Source organism: Anser anser, assembly GCF_964211835.1.
Source record: "Anser anser genome assembly, chromosome: 4".
Classification (NCBI taxonomy): Eukaryota; Metazoa; Chordata; class Aves; order Anseriformes; family Anatidae; genus Anser; species Anser anser.
In genome coordinates, this window is record NC_139724.1 from 57,904,719 (window position 1) to 57,928,386 (window position 23,668).

The 23,668-nt window shown below is 35.4% G+C and overlaps 1 protein-coding gene across 8 annotated transcripts in view; it reads left to right on the forward strand.

Moving 5' to 3' along the window:
- LOC310898358 (uncharacterized protein) overlaps positions 1-23,668 on the forward strand; it is a 222,535-nt gene that overhangs the window by 137,587 nt on the left and 61,280 nt on the right. The window contains exons 2-4 of one of the 8 annotated variants that reach the window (XR_014583219.1): positions 15,904-16,105; positions 16,882-16,949; positions 18,630-19,545. The exons of 5 other annotated variants lie outside the window; for them this stretch is intronic. Coding sequence is in view for 1 of the 3 variants with exons in the window: in XM_083833284.1 (XP_083689410.1) it covers positions 16,882-16,893 (12 nt within the window). In the remaining 2 variants the exon portion in view is untranslated. Of the gene's footprint in view, positions 1-15,636; positions 16,106-16,881; positions 16,950-18,629; positions 19,546-23,668 lie in introns of those variants that run through there. 2 more of the 8 variants (XR_014583220.1, XM_083833284.1) reach the window with 2 other exon arrangements.

The following is a 23,668-nucleotide window of genomic DNA, read 5'->3' on the forward strand; positions in this document are numbered from 1 at the left end:
AATAAGCCTTTAATTTAGGCAAATAATTAAAATAGCAGCTGTGAATAACCCCATTACTTCCTATTATGTCCACAAGTGTATTAAAGGAAAAGCTAGACAGTCTCGTATAATATATAACGATTTTCATCTTGTTATTTTAGATGTGTAATATTCTGAAGTCTAACATACAAGAATAAATTTGTTTCTTTAAGCAAAAATGGCATTTACCAAATGCTACTTTTTGGGATCATCTACCCCCCCCCCCCCTTTTTTTTTCATTAAAGATTTGAATTTCAAAGGACTACTCAAATGGGGGAAAAATTGAGTCACACTACTCTATGTTTTTGTTTTCAGAAAGAAATTAAACTTTCAAAAGGAGATTTATATGTCATTACTGTTTTGATGAGGTGGTTAGCTATGCACCCATGTATATGGCTGCTGACCTCCTGAGTTCTATGATACCATATTGGATCAATGAGAAATTATTTTTTTTTTAAATATAATAATTTAAAATAATTTAATGCCACGTAGCCATATTTTTTTTTTTCTCTGCAGATGAATCCCCTCAGAATGGCTTCTGACTAATTTTTTTTTTTTCACCTTGATCTCTCACATTTTCTCTGGCAAAAAAGGAAATGTAGTTATTGTCCAAAAAATATACCTATTCATTTATTTCTGGCATAGTTATAAACCTGAGTAAATAATCTAGAAAATACAAGGAGGGCAAGTCTAATTAATCTTGTATGATTTGGAATTGCAAACATAATCTTGGTATTCATTAAACTATTCAAGAGACATTTCATGAATCTCTATGCTTGTGTTCAAATATACATTTGCTCCTAATAAATATATCAATAAAAGCAGTAGGAAAGAAAGAGGGAGCAATTAGAAGTTTTTTTCTTAAAAAAAAAAAAGAAAAAAAAGTTGGAGGTCTTCCTGCAGAGTTTGATTTTAATTGATCCCTTATTAATTTGCAGAAAATAAAACTACTGTCTTGTGGTATATTTGCCTTTTGAGCTAACAAGGTCTGATACAAATCATGGAAGTAACAAAGGGAGCACCTTTTTTCTCCAACTGTCCAGTTTTTCAAATGTGAATATAAATACAGATGTTGAAGACAACATGAGTAACTATGAGAAAGATGAAAAAATGTTATGGAGGAAACGTAACTTAAAAGTCCAACGGAAGAAATGAAGCTTCTGTAAACTGGACTTTTGTTCATGGCACAATGTATATTCTTTAGGAAAAGGAAACAAGAAAAAATGTTATGGACTCAGGAATTTAGTAGAAATTCAATTCAATTAAATATATGCATAATATTTTCCTTTTAATCACTTCTACAGAATGTTGCAATGAGTTCACTTCCTGAACTGTTGCCATAGGAGAGCTTTAGTTAGGGCTTCTCCTTTTGCTTTGGTCTGGTAGACACCTGCTCTCAGATTCAGGTTTTTCCTATGTTTAGTGTACTATTGTAAAAGTATAAAGCAACCATGGATCAAATGAAACCACTGTGAAAATAAAAGGGGTCAGACTGCAATCCTAAAACTTCCATGAGATTCTACTTACTCCATGAAGAAAGAATTGCATTTAATGTTGAGTTTACTGAAACCTACCTTATTTGGGTCATTTCAGAGCATCAAAAAAAAAAAATTATTTTTATAGTGTTGAAACGTGTAATTCTGATCGAAAGTTCCAAAAGATTTTTGACATGCAGAACTAATTTTCCTCACAAGGTTTGCTATGAAGAAAAATAAATATGCCATATTTTCATTACGATGTAGTAGAAAAAAATTAGAAGATCTAGAACCATTCACATAATCCTTTAAGTTTGCAACAGTCAGTCAAGATGTGGTTTTTCTGTTTTAAATTATTATTATTTTTGTTTTTATTTTGGTAGCCTGAATGGTTTGTGACATAGGATTCTGTGCAAACAGTTTTAATCTTAGTTATATCTTCTAGAAATTACTGGTCTATCATATCTCAATTTCCATTTGAATAAAGAGACTCGTAGAACAGACATTACAGGCTGAGAAAGTTTTTATTTTTTAATAAAGTTAGAAATTTTGTAAAATTTAGTTTTCAAGTGTACCTCAGCTACGTGAATAGAATGGATTCTGCATTAATCAAGATTGCATGCAACTGAACGATAATAATGATTTACAACAGGACTAGCGGGACCTTTATTATTTGCAATTGCAGTTAAATACCTTACTGATGTTTTTGGGAAGAGAAAAAATGTTAACAGAATGGTTTTAGATAATAACAATTTTTACTGCTGGTAAATAGTTTCAGAGTTCCAGAATTATTTTCTGACTAAGCACAGGAAGAGAATAAATTATGTCATACACATATGAAGGATAGTGGTGTCTTTCCATGGAAGGACAAAATGGCATCAGTGTACAGATTTTAGTCAGTATCTAATTTCCTCTAACCAATTTGATTTGGGGGATTAAATTATTGCAGAAGAAGGAATGTTACATTTCTTAATTGACAAAGGGAAAGGGATGTTAATGCAGCTTTATAGCTTTGGAAATACGTGTGAATAATTTCACTGAATGTTTTTGTCAGTCTTTACACAAATAATAAAGATGCACTAAAAGTCTGCTGGCAACACATTCATAGGAGATGTTATCTGTGCAGAGAAGGAAATCAAAGTGTCATATAGGAAGAATGAGATTATCCCAAGTACCCAAATAGAAACAGAATGAAGTATATCACTAACAAGTGTAGTGCTAAGTACACATGGATAATCATAAGCATTAACAGTCACAAACATTCAGCAACTATGAATCATGCCTTGGAAAAAGTCTTATGGACCTGACTTAAATGTATTATTTAAAAAATAATAAAATTATATTTTCTTGATCTTTATTGAGTGTTTGAGTGTTGAATTTCATCTTCCAGTGTAGTTCTACAACCTTAATGGGTGACACAGTACTCTAAAAGGGAGAGAAAATGAGCTTACCACCATATGTCCAGTTATTGGATTCCTGCTCTGTGTGTGTGGATGGCAGTATTGCTTTGTGACTTACGGCTGATAAAAAGGAAAACAAGTCAAGGCAGCAGATTGTAGGACTTAAATATAGATTTCAGATTCCCATTTAATTATTTGTAAGAAAACAAAACTTTTTGTTTGTTTCATTTTTTGTTCCTTTTCTTGAGTTTATTATAGTATTTGTTTTGGTAGGAGAGAGGATATTTTGCTCTCCTGTTATTTCATGTGGAACAGAAGTTTTAAACGTTTTCCTTCCCATTGGTCATGATGATTTGGATGGTCTTACATCTTTGTGGAATCTGGCCAAAGACAAATGATGAAAATGAAAACCTGATGACAGCTTCTTCGTTTCTTTTGATTCTTATGGTTTTAATTTGTTTCGCCTGCAGTAGATCTAGAGAAATCCCAACACTCTAGGAGCAAAACCTGAGGATCCCAAATTCACTGAAAAAGCATTAAAACCTCTATAAAAGGCTGCTTCATCTGAATTCCTGCCAATATATTCCACTCACAGAATCATAAACTCGCAGAATCATAAACAAATAGATAAATCTAGACTTTATTATTATTATTATTATTTTAATACAGGATTAAATTTAGCCTTTTTATTTATTTTTTAAATACAGAATTCAATTTAGCCATTTTGTCTTTAACAATGTGTCATCTGTATGACTGTGTATTGTTTTCTTATGCTCTCTGATCCACTAATAACACAGAAGCATCAGATTCTAGTTTGCTACACTTCCTAGTCAGCCCAGTACCATTTTCCCTTTTTTTTTCAACCCCCCCCCCCCCCCCCCCCCCCCCCCGCCTCCCCAGAATCACTGAGGTTGGAAAAGACCTCTAAGAATCACCCACTAAACTGTGTCCCTTCTTGGGTGGACACAGAGAAGAGACTGTTATATCCTGATGTATCTTCCCCAGCTGTTTTTTTTTTTTTTTAATTGCTGTCATGATACAGTGAATTCTCTCTAAGTTGGTTGGAAACTTCAGAAAGTTTCTCTAAAGTATTATCTTTTAGTTGGTGAAACTCTTCAGAAAGTTTTTCCACAGCCGAGACGCAGGCCTCTAGGGAAGAAGAGAGACATTCTTCGTACCGCCAAAGTTGTTTAGCCAATTCATCCACTGTGGGTTCCTCATGGTCTTTCCAGGCCATTATTGCCAATTAGTTGGCATATGATGATGGAGCACTCCGTACAAACTTCTGCCACATGGGTCATGTACACTTGACTTCATCTGGATCTTTGAATAGCTGGTCACTGTCTAGGTCCTCATAAATCACCTCCCGTACGGCTAATTCCCTCAGGTACTGGATTCCCTTCTCCATGGTAGTCCATTATGCCTGGTTGACATACAAGATCTTCCTTGAAGGGATACCTTTCCTTCACACCTGACAGGAGATGCCTCCAGAGGGTGAAGATTTGTGCTCCATTTCCAATTGCTTTGTTAATGCCTGCATTCCTAGCAAGGGATCCCAGATGCCTGGCTTCCCTGCCCTCTAATTCCACACAATTGGCTCCAGTGTCCCTGCACTGGAGCAGCCAAGTGACAAGGTGCTCAGTTGGACAACGACCGAAATCCTTTCGCATATCTTGTAGCTCATGCTGGGATAGGCCTCGTGTAGTTATTGATGCTTTTATGATATCTTCCTCTTCATCTTCCCCTTTGGGTGATGTCCCACCCACTGTGGAGTAGCCTATCTCATCGTCGTCTTCCTCCCCAGTCTGAGTAGGAGTTCTTCTGTGTTCTAAACGATGTGACTTTCTCATCCATTGTTTCATATTGGTTACAGGAGCAACTTGCACTGCTACAGTTTTTTTCCCTGACCCAGCTGCAGGGCCCGTCACAGGGGTTGGAGTGGCAGCTGGGGGTGGAGTGGCTGCTGGGCCTGCTATAGGGCTTGGAGTGGCCACAGGGGCTGGAATGGCCGCAGGGACCGTCCTAGGGGTTGGAGTGGCTGCAGGGGTTGGAGTGGCCATTGGGCCTGTTACAGGAGTTGGAGTGGCCGCAGGGTTTTTCTCTAGGCTTATAGTGGCATTAATTGCAGCTTGATAGGCGTAGGCCAGACCCCAGCACGTTGCAGTGGTTTGTGTATCTCTTTGGAATTGCCAGAGTGATGACACCCCTTTTTCAAGCATTCTACCATTTTTTTTAGGATTTTGCAGCTGTTCAGGGGTGAATTTCCAAAGCACTGGAGGTGCCCACTGCTCTAGATGCCTGCCCATATCCTCCCACACTCCCTGCCACTCATAACTATCCTGCCTCAGGACAGATCTCTGGATGGCATTCCTGAGTAGTTGTTTAACCTTAAACAAAATTTGAAGTGCATTCAGGAGACATAACAATAACAACATGCTGGTCTGAACATCCCAAGGATATTCAAAATCTTGAAGAGCTATCGTAACTAGCCCGGAGGAGAAAAGTGGGGAGAAGGAGAAAGGGAGAGTGAACAAGTAGGAAAAAATATCTCCCCCTGTCCCCTCCATAGATTGGCTCCCTGAAGAAAAAAGGCAATAAGTGTAATTGTTAGTAGTTTCTGAGATATGGTTTCCAAAGTATAGAGTTGATGGCAGTGCTGAGTACATATACCAGGTTAGTCTCATGACCAGCAATTTTGTCATATCATAAGCCAGTGTTATACAGTACAGTAAAATAATAATAAACCAGCTCCTGGAAAGGATAAACAGCATGACTGGAACATACAGTACACATACAGTAAGTAATGTGCTATATAACTCAATTTGGAAAACAGGCACAGCTGACCTGAGATCAAAGCAGTCAACATTGTGACTAGCAACTATTAAGCAGGTCTAATACCAATTTTGTTTTAACACACTGTGGTCAGATCTGTCGTTATCTCAACCCTTTGAGCCCCATGTTGGGCGCCAAAAGGACTGTTGTGATTTAACCCGGCCGGCAGCTAAGCACCACACAGCCGTTCACTCACCCTCTCCCCTCCCTCTCTGGGATGGGGTAGAGAATTAGAAAGAAATGAAAGTCTGTGGGTTGAGATAAAGACAGTTTATTAGGACAGAAAAGAAAGGAAAATAATAATAATAATGATAATAGTATTACTACTAATAATGTGTATAAACAAGTGATGCACAATGCACTTGCTCACCACCCACTGACCGATGCCCAGCCTACCCCTGTGCAGCCACCCCCCCACCCTAGCCAGCCCTCCCTTATTAATTGTTCAGCAGGACGTCAGATGGTATGGAATATGCCTTTGGCCAGTTTGGGTCAGCTGTCCTTGTTCCTTGTCCTCCCAGTTCCTGATGTACCCCCAGCCTGCTCACTGGCAGGATAGCATGAAAAGCTGAAAAGTCCTTGGCTTAGTGTAAGCACTGCTCTGCAATGATTGAAACATCAGTGTGATATCAACATTATTCTCATCCTAAATCCCAAACATAGCACCACACCAGCTACTAGGAGGAAAAATAACTCTATCCTATCTGAAACCAGGACAGTCATCCAAGAGTTAGGGAATGTTTACAGCCCTTCCTATGTGTGTACCCAATGTCTCTGCCAATGTCTCTGAATCCTTCAAATTGTCTGCATGTTGGTCTAGGATCTGAAATGAGCTAGCTGGCTTTCCAGAAAGGAAAATTTAGAACTGTGTTGTTTCCCACTTGGCACCTGCAGCTGTTTGTGACGTGGACACAAAATATTGAAATAATGAACTCTGAATTTAAAGGCAGTGCAGTAAGTGTTTGCTCAGTTCCTACAATAGAGAGTTGTTCCTGCAACATTTATTTATTTATTTATTTATTTATTTATTTATTTTAACTTTTATCTCTTAAGAGTTTTTTTCTAAGGAAAAACAAACAAACATATTTTCTTTGTATTAATGCACCTTTCATTTCACTTATAGAATAAGTGGTTTGTCTAGGTGTAAACACAGGATTTACAGGTATGCCATAAGCCTGTGTAAGGCTGTGTCTGCGCATATTCTATATTTATTACAACATGCTACAACTGTCTCTACAAACAGAGGAATCAACATTTACTTTGTAATCTTAATTACTTCAGTCTTTCATATATTTATATATATTTAAAATCAGTCTTCTGATTACTTGATTGAATTTCAAAATCTATAGCTATGATAAACAGTAGCACATTGTAAGAATGTGTGATTATTATTTTTTCATTAACATACATTTACAAAGTTAAATATTTCTGATCTCCAAAATAGTTTTATCAGAGCTTTCTTATACAACTTTAGTTCCTTGTTATAGAACCTGAAAAAAAACTGTAAACCAGTGAAGTGATATGGAAGCCCATTGTTGATGAGAATTACTTTAGAGTTCTATATGTGACCTTTATAAACTCTTGATACCTTCCATTGAATGATATTCTCTAAATAATTACATTTGGTTTTACAGCTGATTTTTTCCCCTTCACACAGCTAATTTCATAGCAATAAAAGTCACTTCTTTGAGCTCTGATAGTAAAATGATAGTAGTTATGTCTGAATTTTGTTTATTTGTTCAATATTTCTGAGGGTATCTAATAATATATTTTTTTTTTGCATATGCATCTTTATCCACATATACCGATATGTTAATATCATTATATCAAACAGATTTTTAAAATAATTGTCTTTTTTAAGAACATTCTTGGCACAATATATTTTATGAAATAATTTTCTAAAAGTGAAACCAAAATGACAGTCATAATGGTCTAGATCACAAATTGTTGTGTTAAGATTTTCCATTTAAGTAAATTGCCTAAGTGCATATAATTTTATATGTAATTGTCATTGTTAAAACACAGAATTGCTTTGGTTCCAACTATCCATAAGTTCAACATACCTGCCTACCTCATAGTTTTGCTTGCTCTATTTAGAATGGATTCCACATTTAGGACTATGTGAAAGCTGGGAGATTTGAACTGTGGTGAAGCACCATGACAGCAATAGCAGCTCAACATTGTACTACAGTGAGTTTCCCAACAAAGAAATAAGCAAAGAAAACTCATGTGGAAGTTGCTATTATAGCCATGATTCACAAGTTTAACACAGATACAGAAAAAATGCTCGGAGTCCATGAGAGCTCGTTTGATTGAATGATCAAATCAGTTATTTAATGCTGACTTTCTAATGAGTATTAACCATAAAAATGTTGAATGTATGAATATTGTACCTTACAGTCATTTTAAAACTGGCTATTTGGCATTTTTTTTCCCCAATCATTTTATTCACAAACATGCTTTTATGTAGTGTTCAAAAGCATTTGTGAATTGTGTGAATTTTTCTACATAATTTCACATGAAATTAAAAAGAGGAAAAAAAAAGTGTGGAAAAAAAATGTTACATTCATGCACTCATAAAGGCAATAAAAAGCACATAAACACAGATTTGAAGTACAAATTGTAAAAGTTAACTTAGTTTTATATTCTGCCAGCCAGCTTAAAAAGTATGGAAGTAAATGGCCCATCCCAAAGCTAGTACCAGGTGGTTAAGATTCACATGTTGACAGAATTGCACCAGGAAGAATGTAAAATATATACTTTGAAGTTAGGCTGGGCAAAAAAGCGAACGAGACAGTCCCATGGGAGGTGAAACAGCTACTGCAACCAGCTCCATCAAGCAACTCTAAGAAGTCAAGAGACAAATAGGTGGTCAGAAGTCACAGCAGATTCACCTTTTCAACAGGTTAGTTCATGACAAACATCCTTATAATAGGAAATTTTTTTGTTGTTTGACAAGTGGTTAGGTTTCTCAGCTAGGATTCTTATTTCATTTTATTTTATTCTGCATCCAAATGATTTGGACCCACATGTTTTACTTGTTAGGTGAGATGAGGTATGCTTGTAATATCGGATTGCTTCTGATTTTTCTCATTATGTACTGTTCATACTACTATGTTTTGTGCAACACATTCAAATATGTTTTGCTTAAAGGAATGGAATTAGAATCAAGGCATTCCCCCCTCAACACACGCAAATGAAAATAATTTAATTACCAAGAGATAGAACTGATACTAATCCCTCCCCCCTATACCCCCCCCCCCCCTTTTTTTTTTTCTTCCATGGTCTGGTTTAAGGAAGTGGCTTTTGGATAAAAGCCCATCTGAAAGAAATTCTTCCTCTCTAGATATATTATATTGCTTTTCATTTCCTTTGCTTCTATGAATGGACTTGAAAAAAAAGTTTTCCAATTGGGTAAAAAGAAAATGTGTTGCTTGGTCACTGTTTTTCCTTTCCAAAAATTTTCATTAGAGAAATAAAATAAGTTGTGAGATTATTTTCTCTTAAGTATTCATCAGTTAAATCATTATATCTCTTACTGAGACAATCTTCTGGATGATGCATGACTGTCTTTAAAGAGTAATACACACAGTCAGTGTAGTATAAGAAATATAAGTTCTTGTGTTTTAGCATTGTTTTGTTTAGAGGAATTTGGAAATATTCTACTAATGGGCAGAAAAGTAAATAAAATCTCCATCATTACTTTAACCCATGTCTAGGAAATTGCAATATTTCACAAGATAGTTAGGATAAAGTTGAAAGCTCTGCTGCAAGATCACTTTCATTTTTTCTTTACTTAACTGAATAATTTATTTATCTATTTATTTATTTTTAAATCTTGATATTTAGAAGCATACTGAAAATAATCCTGTGTGTTACATCTTAGGGAAAGAGCTGTGACTTGCTAAAGGTCTGACCTGTGTACCAAACTCTTCATGACCTCTTTAAATTTACTTTGACTATTTTTAAGAAAAAGGATAAGGAAAAATTCTGATTCAGTTTCCTTCAACCTCCAGTAATGAGGACTAATATTGCTCTTAGGGTCTCACCACATAAACTTAGTGGTTTGTGGATAGGTAGCTGAACAGTTTTTTGAACTTTTTAATTTCTTTTCTTTACATTGATGTTGTTCTTTGTGTTCTAAATGTATCAGTCTTGTGTTAAGCTCATAGACTTTCCAAGTTAGCAAGTACATTATTGTTGATATGGAATGTTGTATTTCGGTGCATATTTTCAGGGCTGAGGAACAGTGCATGTATGAGGGTCACTGGCATTCCCAAAGAGATGAGAAAAAGGGCAAGGAATAGAACTATCCTATTCTCCTGGTAGTGTTTCTACTACTAATGTCACTAGCAGCAGAATTTAAGAAAATCTGATAAAGATAGTGGATTGGGACAAGGATTTTGAGTTATTTATATTTGGAGTAAAGCTGGCCTGGAGCATGTGTGAATAAGGGGCCAGAGGCAGTCCCAAATAAAAGAATTAGATCCCCAATCCAAATCCAGCCAATTACATGGGCTGTGCTGCATAAATGGCATATTAGAGCTTGCTGTGCTTGGACTACTTAGAAGTTGAGGGTGTGTTAAGGACAGTTTTAAACTGTAAAACTGAACTTTACTAAATTCATCAATAGCAATACACCTCTTGGTGTTTCCATCTTTCCTGTTCATGTTTGATATTTTTATTCTCTTTGTTCCCCTCTCAAAAACAGGACCTTATTATCAGCTTCTGATACGGTTTTTCTTGATTTTTTTTTGCCAGTCATCTTCATTTATTAGTCAAAACATACTTTTGCAGTACCTTGCATTTCTCCCATTCTTTGTTTTCTAGCTTTCTGTTACTTGGATGCCTTCTGTGTGGAAAACTGTTGTCCTTTTGGTGATAATGTTGCTCACATTCTTCTGTAAAATATTAAGTTATGTGTGTAACAGCACTTTGCATTGTCTACAAAAGAATTAAATATTTTAGCTATATCCACATATCAGTGTATCTATTTTGTTTTGGTTTTGAGTTCAGAAACATAGCTGTTCCTGTTTAATAAAACTGCTTACCTGCATAGTTAGTTATAAATTACATTTATAAAAAGAGGAGAGATACTGAGGTAGTATTTTTGCATTAGAAATACAAATTACAACAGATACAGCTTAGTTAGAAATTACAGCACATTTATATTTGCTAAATGCTAGTTACTGGTTAGCTAGTATGATAGGCAATATTTGGTGGGTCATGGAGTAAACAGAGGTAAACAATGATCACTTGCTGTAATTAAAATGTCACTATTTGCTGTTGTGGTAATTTGTCTTGTGACATCAGAGAGCTGGCTACATGTAAATGTTGTTTTGTTTTTCTAAATATTTTATAAAACTTATACTTGAAGGAATTTTATTCCTTCTTTTATTTGCTTTTGCATTTTTTTTTCATACGAATATGTTTCAACAGATTTGTTTACACTTATTTGATGAGACCCTAACCATTTGAAAAGATTTAAACTAAGCAAGGGCATTTCAGTAAAATATTAAAAAATATTTCTTTGTCTTTTTAGTGGTTATTATGAAGTTACTAGAACTTCCCTAGTTTGCAGTTCTAAATGGAGATATCTGCATTCCTTAACTCACATAATTCATAATGAAAATGGATGGATGAATTAGTGGTAAGTTGCCTAACAATGTCATACAGTAACTAGTTAGAAAAAAAAATAAATCTATTGTTCACTTGCATTTAAGACCACGAGTCCTTTACAAAAAAAAACACAACTGAGCTTCATTTACTTTGAAGCCATATTGAATGGGCTGAGAATACACTGCCTAGCTTGATTAATGCCCTGTGTCATGAAATATGATGAGCAAACATCTATAGTATGTAGAACCTATGTGACCTTGACAGTCTTCACTGCAAATAGTTATTAAAAATTGTGTTAAAACTCACACTGAATACTCCTCAGTGGAATACAGTGGTATTATCTTAATTCATTGCCAAAACTAATTTGTAAGTAATAGAATATTCCAAACAATTTCCAGATGATGGGTTAGGTGTATTCTTCTAGTTGTGTTTTAATGAATATTAGGGAAAAAATATTGCAATACATTGGATTCTGAAAAGTGATTTCAGTGGGAAATGAACCTTTTACTCCTGATGGAAGACATTGAACAGTTTTCCAGAATAAAGCATCATATACAACACTGCAGAAAGATAGCTGTGCTCAGTATTGGAAGAAAAAAGTTTTGCTTGCTATACATGTAAAACTTAAATATTTCTGATATGTATAAGGTAAAGTGGTGGGTTAGGTGTTGGAATTGTATACTCATATACTGACCTCTAAACAATTGCTATTTCCATTTTTTTTTTCCTAGTGGAGGCAATAAGAATACCATAAAGAATTATTTTGGGTATTTACAGTGCCTAGTACAATCTTTGCTATGTCCTCCAGGGTATCTTGTATCATCTAAGGTAGAAGCTTTCAATTCAATTTCTGCTTAAGATGTAAGAAGCAAAGAAACAATTCTATCTACTTGCTGTATGATTTTTTTGCTTGCCTGTTTAGGAGGCCTAGATACTCATTTTCATTGGAGATTACTCCAAGTCCTGAGAAAATATTTAGAATATTGCCAACTTTTATAGTTTAAATGGTATAAAATAATTACTGTTTTATAGTATTTCAGATACCTTTCAAGACAGATAAATTAAGCTAAAACACAAGTGAATGAATAAATGATAGATATGTTATCATTGTCATGAAAATTTGGGAAAACTTCAAAACAAGTTAGAAATTTTAACTTATAACAGTAATGTTATTCAAAGGTTACTTTGAGCTTTCCTTGGTCATGAATTAGTATAATCATATCTGAGCTGGAGGACAGTTTAGACCATTGTAAATATATTCTTCCTTACTGATTGCCACGTCAAATAAAATGTATTTATGGTAACATAAAGATTTTTTTTTCTTTTCTTTTTTGTCTGTAAGGATGGATTAAGTGATTAAACCCACTGGGAGATTATTCTGACTTTGGAGATAGTAGGACTGAATCTGACAGATGTTTGCAAAAAAACACACTTATTAGAATTTAAAATACTGTAGCAAGGTGGGGATTGGCCTATTCTCCCACGTGCCTGGTGATAGAATGAGGGGGAATGGGCTAAATTTGCGCCTAAAGTTGCCCTAAAGGGGAGGTTTAGGTTGGATATTAAGAAGAACTTCTTTACTGAAAGGGTTGTTAGGCATTGGCATGGGCTGCCTAGGGAAGTGGTTGAGTCACCATCCCTGGAGGTCTTTAAGAGATGTTTAGATGTTGAGCTTAGTGATATGGTTTAGTGAAGGACTTGTTAGTATTAGGTCAGAGGTTGGACTAGGTGATCTTGGAGATCTCTTCCAACCTGGATGATTCTGTGATTCTGTAATGCAGTAAGATATATGTCTGCATATGAACTTTAAGATTATGAAAGTCCTAATGAATATAACTGTAACCTGTATGTAAAGGTAATAACTTACATTACCTTTTGCAAGACTGGGCCCTACTACAAATAATAATGCACATAGAAATGAGTACAAAAGAAAAAAGTAAATTCATGAACTTTCTAAGCATCTCTGTATATTATAGCTTGTGTGTAAAAACAACTGAACCAATCAAATTTAAAGAATGAATGCTAGTAAGTTTAATATATTTATTACAAAATACCCAATATACTATGAGAACAAGTAACTGTAGAACATATTTGCAGTAGATGTCCAAGGTTAAAACTTTAGGTTCCACTGGTAACAGGTTCAAGATTTACCTGTGAGAAATATTTCAAATATAAATACCAAAAGCAAGTACAGCAGCTGGAAAATAGATGCATTTCAAGCATTTACTATAGTTTCAGAACACCAAATATTTCAAAAAAATATATATATATTTTTTATTTTTAATTTGTATTAATGACATACTTGAAAAAAAAATCAGTGTTTCAGTATTATAAGAAGTTTATATTGACAGGATTTTGTGTAGCCAAATATAAGCTCCAGAATAATTTGTATTGCTTAAAAGAGATCATTTTTATAATGTGCTGGTTCAAAACAAAAATGTACTTGATTTTTTGGCTTAACCCAACAGGCAGCTAAACATCAGACAACTGTTCGTTCACATCCCCAAGGTAGTTTGGAGGAGAAACTTGAAAAGAAAATGTAAGAACTTGTAGGTTGAGAAAAGGACTTTTTTTTTTTTAGTAAGAAGGGGGGGAGGAGGGGGGGAAGGAGTGAGGGACAGATGGATGACAGCAACAACAAAAACAATAAACAAAGCAAGTGATGCACGATGTAATTGTTCACTACTAACTGACTGATGCCCAGCCAGTCCCTGAGCTATGTACCCCCCACCCCCCCACACCCCAGTTTTATTGTTCAGCATGATGTCATACAGTTAGGAATATCTCTTTGGCCAGTTTGCGTCAGCTGTCCTGGCTGGGGACACCCTTCCAGCTCCTTGTGCAGTATGAGAAGCTAAGTCCTTGTCTCCATGTAAGCACTGCTCTGCAACAACTAAAACATTGGTGTGTTATCAGCATTATTCCCGTTCTAAGTCCAAAACACAGCACCATACCTGATGCTAAGAAGAAAATTAACACCATCCCAGCTGAAAACATGACACTGAATCACATAGCCTGATACAAATTTTAGAGAAGGTTTAAATGACAGAGTCTATGGAAGTCCTGTATGATTTTGTATGTATCATCTTTCTACAGGCAGAATGCAAAGTGAGGACAAGAAGCTTATGATGTTTTCTCATGAGTCAAGTCAACCATTTTTTTTTTTCACAGCAGAAGCAAAGATACTTGTGAAAGAAAGAACACTAGCATAGTAACATAAAATCCACATACACGCCTTTCTTCTTTTACTTGTTGCATATAAACTGATGATCCTAAATATTTAGATATTTCAATGGTGTGAAACCACAGAAGAAGAAGATTCCATTTAAAATAGTTTCTTGGTTTTCAGCTGAAAGAACAGGTAAGATAGTTCTGGTGTTTCTCTCATGTTTATCATAACAAAACTCAATCAGTACAGTTATCGATCAGTGCTGGAAAACATTGGCATTGTGAATGACCAGAAGAAATGTGATACACTTTTTAATGGTTCTGTTGCAAGTATTTTGCATCTGTATTTTCAAATTTCTTAGTATCAAAGTATTAAGAACTTAGTTTTACAAAGGCTAATTTAGAGTTATTTTCTTATTCTTTATGAAAATAGGTATAATGTACAGTACTACAGTCCTTCAGCGACTGCCTCTAATCAGCATAATCCTGTGTGGTCTGAGAAACAACCATTGTTGCTAAGGACAAAAGCAAAGAAAATGGAATACCCCACCCTTTTCTGGGTCCCTTGTTGCTAGTTCTCCCACCTCTTTTTGCATCAGAATCTCGTTTTCCTCAGGTTTATCTTTGCTTCATCTGTATCTGTAGAAGCCTTCTTTTGGCCTTTCATCTCTCTTCCTCATTTCCAAGTCCTACTGAGCTTTGGCTTTCTTTATTGCTTTCCTGAATACTTGGGTAATGTTTCTATATTCACTGCACTCACTGAACATTTTCTCCAAAAGTACTGATGCCTGTGCCTGTTCCTCGCTTAATCATCAATTAGCATTGATCTTTCCTTTTTGCATGCTATTAACTTACCTTAGTTACAAATAAAAACCAAGATTATGGTAACATGTAAAATATCTTAAATTCATGCTGTATTTGCACTTTTAGACTCCTCAAAAAAAAAAAGAAGTATCTCTTTGCCACTTTTTTTTTTTTTTCTGGCCCGAAGTATGGTTTTCTTCATGCTTAGTTCTATACTGAAAATTAGATTTAATTGACAACAGTGTTGTTTAATGCTCCTCTGTGAGAGTTTGTTTGATTTTTGTCTTCTTTTTTCATTTGACAAGCAATATAAATAAGCAATATTTCTTAAAATAAAGGATGGGTAATAATTTTCAGGGATGATTCAAATAAAGTGAGAACTAGTTATTTGCAATAAACAGTAGGTATGCTCTCTGCCACCCAAATTTATCCCAAATCCTTTTACAGAATTATGTCTATCTTCTTCTCTAGCTCTGCATCTATTTGTTTCTCCTTGGTACAGCTGTTCTTTTTTTCATATCCACTAGTTTTGGCTGTGTTTTCTGTCTGTTCCCTAGCTCCTAACACTCTTTTTCTTTCACTTACAGGTGCAATTCTGCAGTCTTAAACACATCTGTAGTATTTTTCCCTACCTATCACCAGATGAATAGCTTCTGTAAAGATGAAGAATCTCCCTTTCACAGAAAGAATCACTGTTGTCTATCACAAGGACACGAGAGGAGCCAAGAATTTGGATCAAAAATTGCTTCTTGCATCATCTTTCTTTTCCTCATTGCAATGACTATTGGGGTAACAGTATTCGGAAAAAAATGTTTTGCTAGAGTGCTGATCAAAGTATTTGCACGTTGTTGTCTCTGAGAGAATGCAGTGATGCTTAGAAAAGTGAAATCCTGGTGATTTCCTATTTTGGAATACTTAATATTAGCCACACCATGATAATTATTTTTAAGTCAACAGTTTAGACGGTAGGTAGAGAGGCCCTTGCCTTCCTTTTAAATTGTAATTAAGTTTTATGAGAAGGCACTTAAGGAAACTCCTTCAGAGAACACGGTTTAGAGATGCTGAAGCAGCAAAGTGTCAGACTTGGCTTTTGAAACAGTATTAAGTGTTGGAACAGCTGGTTACACTAGCACAAATAAAGTATAATAATCTTGCAATTGAATTTGTGCAAGCACAATTTAAAAGGTAAGCTTCCATTCATATATAGAACTGATTTCTGAATGCATTTATATATTAATTTTTAAACAGAACACCTTGACCTTGAAACTCAGCCATTTACTTACCTTTAGGGTAAACAAAATAAAAAAATAAAAAAATTATTCCTAGTATAACAGACTTTTATTCAGTTGTCTTTTGCATTAGCTTGCAAATCAGTCATTTCAACCCAACACATCAGCTTTAGTTGTAATCATTTCCTCTCCTACCAGTAAACACTGATCTTTGTGCTCATATCCATGTTGAAAAGATATTGTAACTGAAATAAAAATTGTGGTTGATAATACTCCTCTTATGAAAGCAATCTTTGAATAAGAAGCATGTTTTAAAAGTACTATCATCTATTTCAGGTCTCTCTTTAATCTTTCTAAATCACTCATCTGGATTGAAAATATGTTCTACCTAAGCACACCTGACTGTAAGTCTTCTTTTTTCCCACTTAAAATCCTTCCAGACAAAATTTTCTATGTAGCTAGTCAACTTTAAAAACATTCTGCCTTAATTTAGGTCATTCCTTTCCCCTATTCATGTTCTTTTTCTCTTCCACCTGAAAATAAGCATAATAGATTAAGGCAAGATATGCTGATTCAAGGATTCAGCCTTCTGCAGAAAGGGAACTGTGAAACTTTGGTTTAAGTATTAAAAAAAATGTTTCCCTTCAGAGATCTCTGACATTCAATTGCAATGTATGAGGATGGCAAAAGCTTTTCAAGGGAACAGGAAGCTGAAAGGACCTTTAAGCATCTGTTCTCTAGCTTGCCTTTCAAAAATGTTTGTCTAGAGCTTCACTATTAGATGTTGCAGTCCTCTGGAAAGAGGAGAGAGCTAGTTTCCTTTTCTTAGACAATATTTTCCTGTCACTACATTTGGCTATCTATTTCAGTAGCAATGGATTGAGTCTAAACGTGTAATGGTGACTTAGAAGTGTTCTTACATTTTATCTTTCTTTTTTCCTTGTATCTGAACAATCTGAGTCAAAAATATATGTATTAGCTAGTTGATAAACAGGAATCTGCTGAATCTATTGGCTATCATCTTCAGTTCTTTGTTTAGATATTTCCACATAATTGGAACTAATGTGACATTAATCTGATGGCAACAGCTGTGTTATCTTTATTTCATTAACATTCACAATTTAGAAAACTGTTAAATCTTTTGTTATGCTTTCTCTCCTTTGAGAGACTGAAGGAAAACAAGATTCTTTTAATGGTATCAAGTAAAGCCTTTTCCATGCCCTAGCATTTTCAGATCACTGAAAGGAATGCTTCCTCTTTTTAATCTGGTCTAGCTGATTTTTATCTCATTCCTAGCTAACTTTGACCATATGGCAATGTATCATTACCCGTTCTAAAGTTTACATCTTCTACACTTTCCTCAAGAAGGTTTTTTTTTTTTTTTTTCTTTTTTCCCCCTTTTGGTGCTACATAGAATTCTTTCTCTGAAAGGTTTTGTTCTTTTATTCTTTTTTGTTGTTTGATTGTTTGTTTTGGAAACACAGAAATATATTATGTGACTTTTTATTTCAGATAGATTGAAAAATACTACTGAAATTTTTAATATAAACCTTTATTAAAAAAAAAACACTCAGAAAATGATTTTAGAAAGAAAAAGAACTTTTTCAGAAACTATAAATTCTATTTGAGGAAGATGGACTGCAAGAACATTCTGAGTAATACTCTTCCCAATATATCTGAAACCTGAAATCTGTTGTCTCTAACCAAGCCATCTGGTAAAATTCTCTGACGTTGAAGAAGTTAACAAACAGTTTCTAACTATGGGGAAATACAGTCGTCTTATTAACTTTGCTGATGATTTTTAATGAAAGGTTTAGGGATGTAAAACACTTTTAGCTCCGTAAAACATTTGTGCTACCAAGAATGGAAGAATCCTACATAAATTTTTATTTCATATGGCAAAGATAAGTTAAATAGTAAGAAAATACATTATATTTTTTCTACACTTCAGGAATTAGGAATTCAAAGCTGCTCATTTTTTTTTTTTTGAAAATGTTAGTGATATTGTCAATATCTGCAGGATTTTTTTTTGTTTATTTATTTTTTAATAAATAACCAGATTCTTTCACTTGTTCTTCTTCCAGTGCATGCTGGGATGCCAAAATGTGTGAAACCAAGACATGATTTATCCGTTTATTGTCACATATAGGAACCAATAGACCAACTATGTCCTGAGGGTGTGAACTGTGAGAGATCAATCAATTTACAGAGCTTTGGCAAACGTTGAACAGCTGGTGCTGAAATTCTTTGCTGGAGAAATGACCAACCCACCAGAGATTACAGATTTAAGCCAAGACTGATGGTTAAACCTTGTAAATAAAATCCTCTTCAAATGTGTCCTGACCGATTATGAAGCCAGTTTCAAAGCATCAGTCCACAATACTTTCTTAGAACAAGGTAGTCATTAAACTTCTGGTGTTAAACAAATTCTCTCCAAGGTGCTAGTAGCAAATACATTAGTGTTTTTATTTGCAGGGTATTTTTCAAAAGTATCTGTGGACCAGTTTCTTTTCATTTGAACATTCACTAGGGTGAACTTTGATTATCAATAACTACTTTCACATACTTAACACAACAGAGGACAAGATTTGTCCTTTCAGTAGTCAGCAACAACTATCTGTTGCCTCAGCAAGTTTTTAAAGTTTCACAAGAAAGGTTTGATTATGTAATAAAGTAGTTGTTTTTTTAATAGAAGAGGATGTGATTTTTGTTCAACTGAACTTGGTTTACAGCTGAACCTGGGCTTGGTTTTACAGCTGACAGTCAGGGAAGCAAATAAGCAAGGGACAAGAAAATTTGATTAAAATAGAGAAATAAAAGTATTGAATAAAAGTGTCTGAAATAATGGGATAGTGCACAGATTTTTTTTTTTTTTATTAAGGATATAGGGAAAGTAGGAAAGGAGAACATTTTGGGTGAAAAAGCATGTAGGAATGAGAATAACAGGAGAAAATGAGGGGTATATGAAAAGAAAGAGAAAAATCTTAATCATATTGTGTTGTTTGGCAATTCAGAAAAACATAGAAGAGAACTTCTTCAAAAATATGTAGATTTTTGAACAAATTAAAGAAGGAACTGTTCTTTCTGGACCAGGTGTCTTGTGAGGTTCTAGATATGCAGGTGTCTGTATACAGAAAAATTATCTCATATAACCCATCAATAAGAGAGCATTACATCACCTCCTTGACAGAGGAAAGAAAATTAAATTCATTAGCTTTTTATCATCTCCTTCTCTTTTTTGTTTTCTTTGAATGTGAGTCTGGAAAGAATATTTGCTGTTTTACTGATAGTTATGCTGTGTGGACATATTGTTCTTCATAGTCAAAAGGAAGGTGAAGGAATTAAGAAAGAAATGTAGAAAGAGGATTGAAGATTAGAGAGGACTGGAAATTTCCCAGTGAAATTAGTAAATATCTGAAACATTGATGTGTAAAATCTTCCTTTTTTTTTTTTTTTTGTAAACCAAACTTGGTGGCAGCAGTACTTTGTTCTGGATAAAACTTAAAGCAGCCTCATAAGAAACAGTTTTGTTCCTTTTTCTCAACAAACAAAAAAGTAATAGGGATCCATTTATACACTTAAGCCTCCTCTAAGCTCTAAGGCATATTTCCTGTAGAATCAGATCATATCAGAACCAAAAATAGAGTATTTCATCTGAGTTCTTCACCACAATGTACTTTATGAATGAACCCTTGCAGACCATGAATATTATGAGAGATTATCCTTGATCCAATATACTGCATTTAACACACAAATGGGTTTACAGGAAATAGATGGATGAAACCAAGTAGCTAAGCACCCGAACAAATTGTTGCAGAGAAAATATTTTTTTCATTTCAGTTCAAACTAGATTTGTAATGTGTTATCTGTTTTCCTTCTCACTTCAAGATTAAAATATATTAATCGTGTCCATCATTTTTTGTTACTTTATATGCATGGTTTTCATGTGTTTCCTACACTACACAGGTTCAGAGATGAAACATGGAGGACTTTGGAGTGCATCCCCAAAAGACCCATTTATGTTCATCTTAATGTGTAAGAAAGTGATGAAAGCTACTGCAAAGATGACAATATGTTTAGGCATATGCTTAAGGCTATTCTTCAATTTAGTGGAGAAATTGTAACACCACATAAAATATTTAAATACATTTCTCTGTACTGCCCAAGAAAAGGGGAGCTGGTGTTTATGAAGTCGTATGAGACATCTACGTCTACTGGAAGTGTTGCAAAAATTGGACTAATTTCTGATCAATAAAGCTACAGAAACTCAATTTCAGGAATCATATCAGTCAGGAACTCTAATATACCAGCAAAGACATATATTTTTGTGGCCAAAGTTCAACTTTGGGCCAAAACACAGAATTATCAGAATAAAAGATGAAAAATCAAGCTTTTTATCCCTGTCTTTAGCAAAATTAACACTGTCTTCAGACAAGCACAGCATAAAATCTGCTGTTGCAAAATGTAATCACCAAGAAATTGAAAATTACCTCTGAAGAAATATCCAAACTTCCATGAGATAATACAAGACTCCTGCTTTTGATACTGACGTTTAATATGTACTTCTGTACATAAAGACATGTATAAAAGAAACTTAAGAATGGTTGTTATTTAGAAAGTAAGCTTATAATATGCTGTAGAATTAAAATTTTCAATGTCTTTTAAAATAAATTATATGCTGCACTGAAACAAAAAAAATTAGAACTGATGATTAATGATGAATTTTCAAGGATCTTAAAACCTGCAACTTCTCCTGATCACACAGCTATGTTAAAATACTCCTCTTCTTGGAAATAGCTCAAGATCCATGATGTTGGTTTCTAGTACTACAAGGATAAAGCCAGACAAAAATAAAATAAATGAAATGAAATAATAAATTCTGCATTATTTCCCCTATTATCTGAAGTATTTGAAAATTGCATTATAGTATCTAAACAAAATTTAGATAAAGAAAATATGCCTTAACTGAAGACATACAAAAAATGAACAGATAGAATTACTTTGAAAAAAGTAAAACATTATTCTGATTTACAGCAATGTACAAAAATTGATATAAAAAAAAAAAAAACAGATTTTTTTCAGTGTTAATTCTCTAGAAAGCTACTTTACCCATTCTTTCCCACAAACAACATACAACATGAATAATACACTAAATGTGTGTACTCAATATTATATATATACGCATATTTTTATACACAGGTATATATTCTATGGCCTATAGAATTTGAATCATCATTTTTAGAGGAGAAGAAAAAGAATCACTTATACTTAAAAAGGATGTGCATTTTAACTTGAGCAAGTATACTCCATCTGCCAACCATTTCTGTTGATCGGTGTACAGATTAGTAGAGCCATGTCTTTCACTGATTGTGATATGTGGCAGTACCCTTACCTCACTTGAATGTTTTGGCTTTACATATATTTTTCCTGAATAAGTCATCTTATGGAAAATCTCTATATTTCTCAGAAATCCAGTCTACCAAGATGATCTGTGAGTGGATGTGGACTCCAGGAATTCCAAACACATAACAAGTACCATATTTCCCGTAGAATGTGATGTGGAGGATTTCTAGGAAGGTCCAAACTTTGTGATCCAGACTCTGGTGTACAGAGACTGTCTGGAATGCAGTTACATTTTTCATAGCAACCTGAATGTTCTTGTGTTTCGGATTTGTGGGTATATCAGTGTTGATAACATACCAGTGTTTTGGCTGCTGCTGCACAGCATTAAGGTTTTCTCTTTTTTCCAACTCTGCTCCCCATTATTCTGCCCCAGCCCCAGCAAGGAGGCTTGAGATGCACATGAAAATGGGAGGAGACAAAGCTGGGACAGCTGACCTGAATTGACAAAAGGTATATTCCATATCTTATAGAATCACAGAATCATAGAATAAGGTTGGAAGAGACCTCCAAGATCATCTGGTCCAACCATCCCCCTGCCACCAATGTCACCCACTAAACCATGTCCCTAAGCACCAGGTCCAGCCTCTCCTTAAACACCCCCAGGGACAGTGACTCCACCACTTCCCTGGGCAACCCGTTCCAATGCCTGACTACTCTTTCTGAGAAGAAATTTCTCCTAATTTCCAACCTAAACCTCCCCTGGCACAACTTGAGGCCATTCCCTCTAGTCCTATCACTAGTTATCTGTGAGAAAAGGCCAAACCCCAGCTCACCACAGCTTCCTTTCAGGTAGTTGTAGAGAGCAATGAGGTCTCCCCTGAGCATCCTCCTCCTCATCATCACTAAGCACATCATCACTTCAGCCGAGATTCGTGGTCCATTTGTGCTCTGCTGTGACAACTGCTGGCAACGTATTAAATGCCTCTAGAAGCTGTGCTCTGGTATCTGCTTTGATTCTTGCCTTGAATTATTGAAGAACATGAACTGCATTCCTTTTGGATAAACTTCACTTCTCCAGACTAAACTACCCCAGTTCCCTCAGCCACTCCTCACAGGACTTGTGCTCCAGGCACTTCACCAGCTTCGTAGCCCTTCTCTGGACACATTCCAGGGCCTCGATGTCCTTCTTGTACTGAGAGGCCCAAAACTGAACACAGTACTCGAGGTGTGGCCTCACCAGAGCAGAATACAAGGGGATGATCCCCTCCCTGGTGCTGCTGGCTACACTATTCCTGATACAAGCCAGGATGCTGTTGGCCTTCTTGGTCACCTGGGCACACTGCCAGCTCATGTTCAGGTGAGCATCAATCAGCACCCCCAGATCCCTTTCCTCTGCACAGCTTTTGAGCCACTCTGCCCCAAACCTGTAGCGTTGCATACAGTTGTTGTGGCCAAAGTGCTGGACCTGACACTTAAATCATTTTGAACCTCATCTTATTGGCCTCTGCCCATCAATCCAACCTGTCCAGGTCCCTCTGCAGGGCCTTCCCATCCTCCAGCAGATCAACACTTACCCCCAACTTACTGTTGTCTGCATGATGTCATGCTCAGTAATAGAAGCTCAGGGAAAGGAGGGAGAAGCAGGGACATTCATGGTTATGGTATTTGCATTTCCAGGTGACCATTGCACAGGCAGGGGTCCTGCTTTCCAGGAAGTAGCTGGAGGTCTCCCTGCTGATTTGAAACCATGTAAGGCTTTCTTATTCTGTCTTGCTTGTGC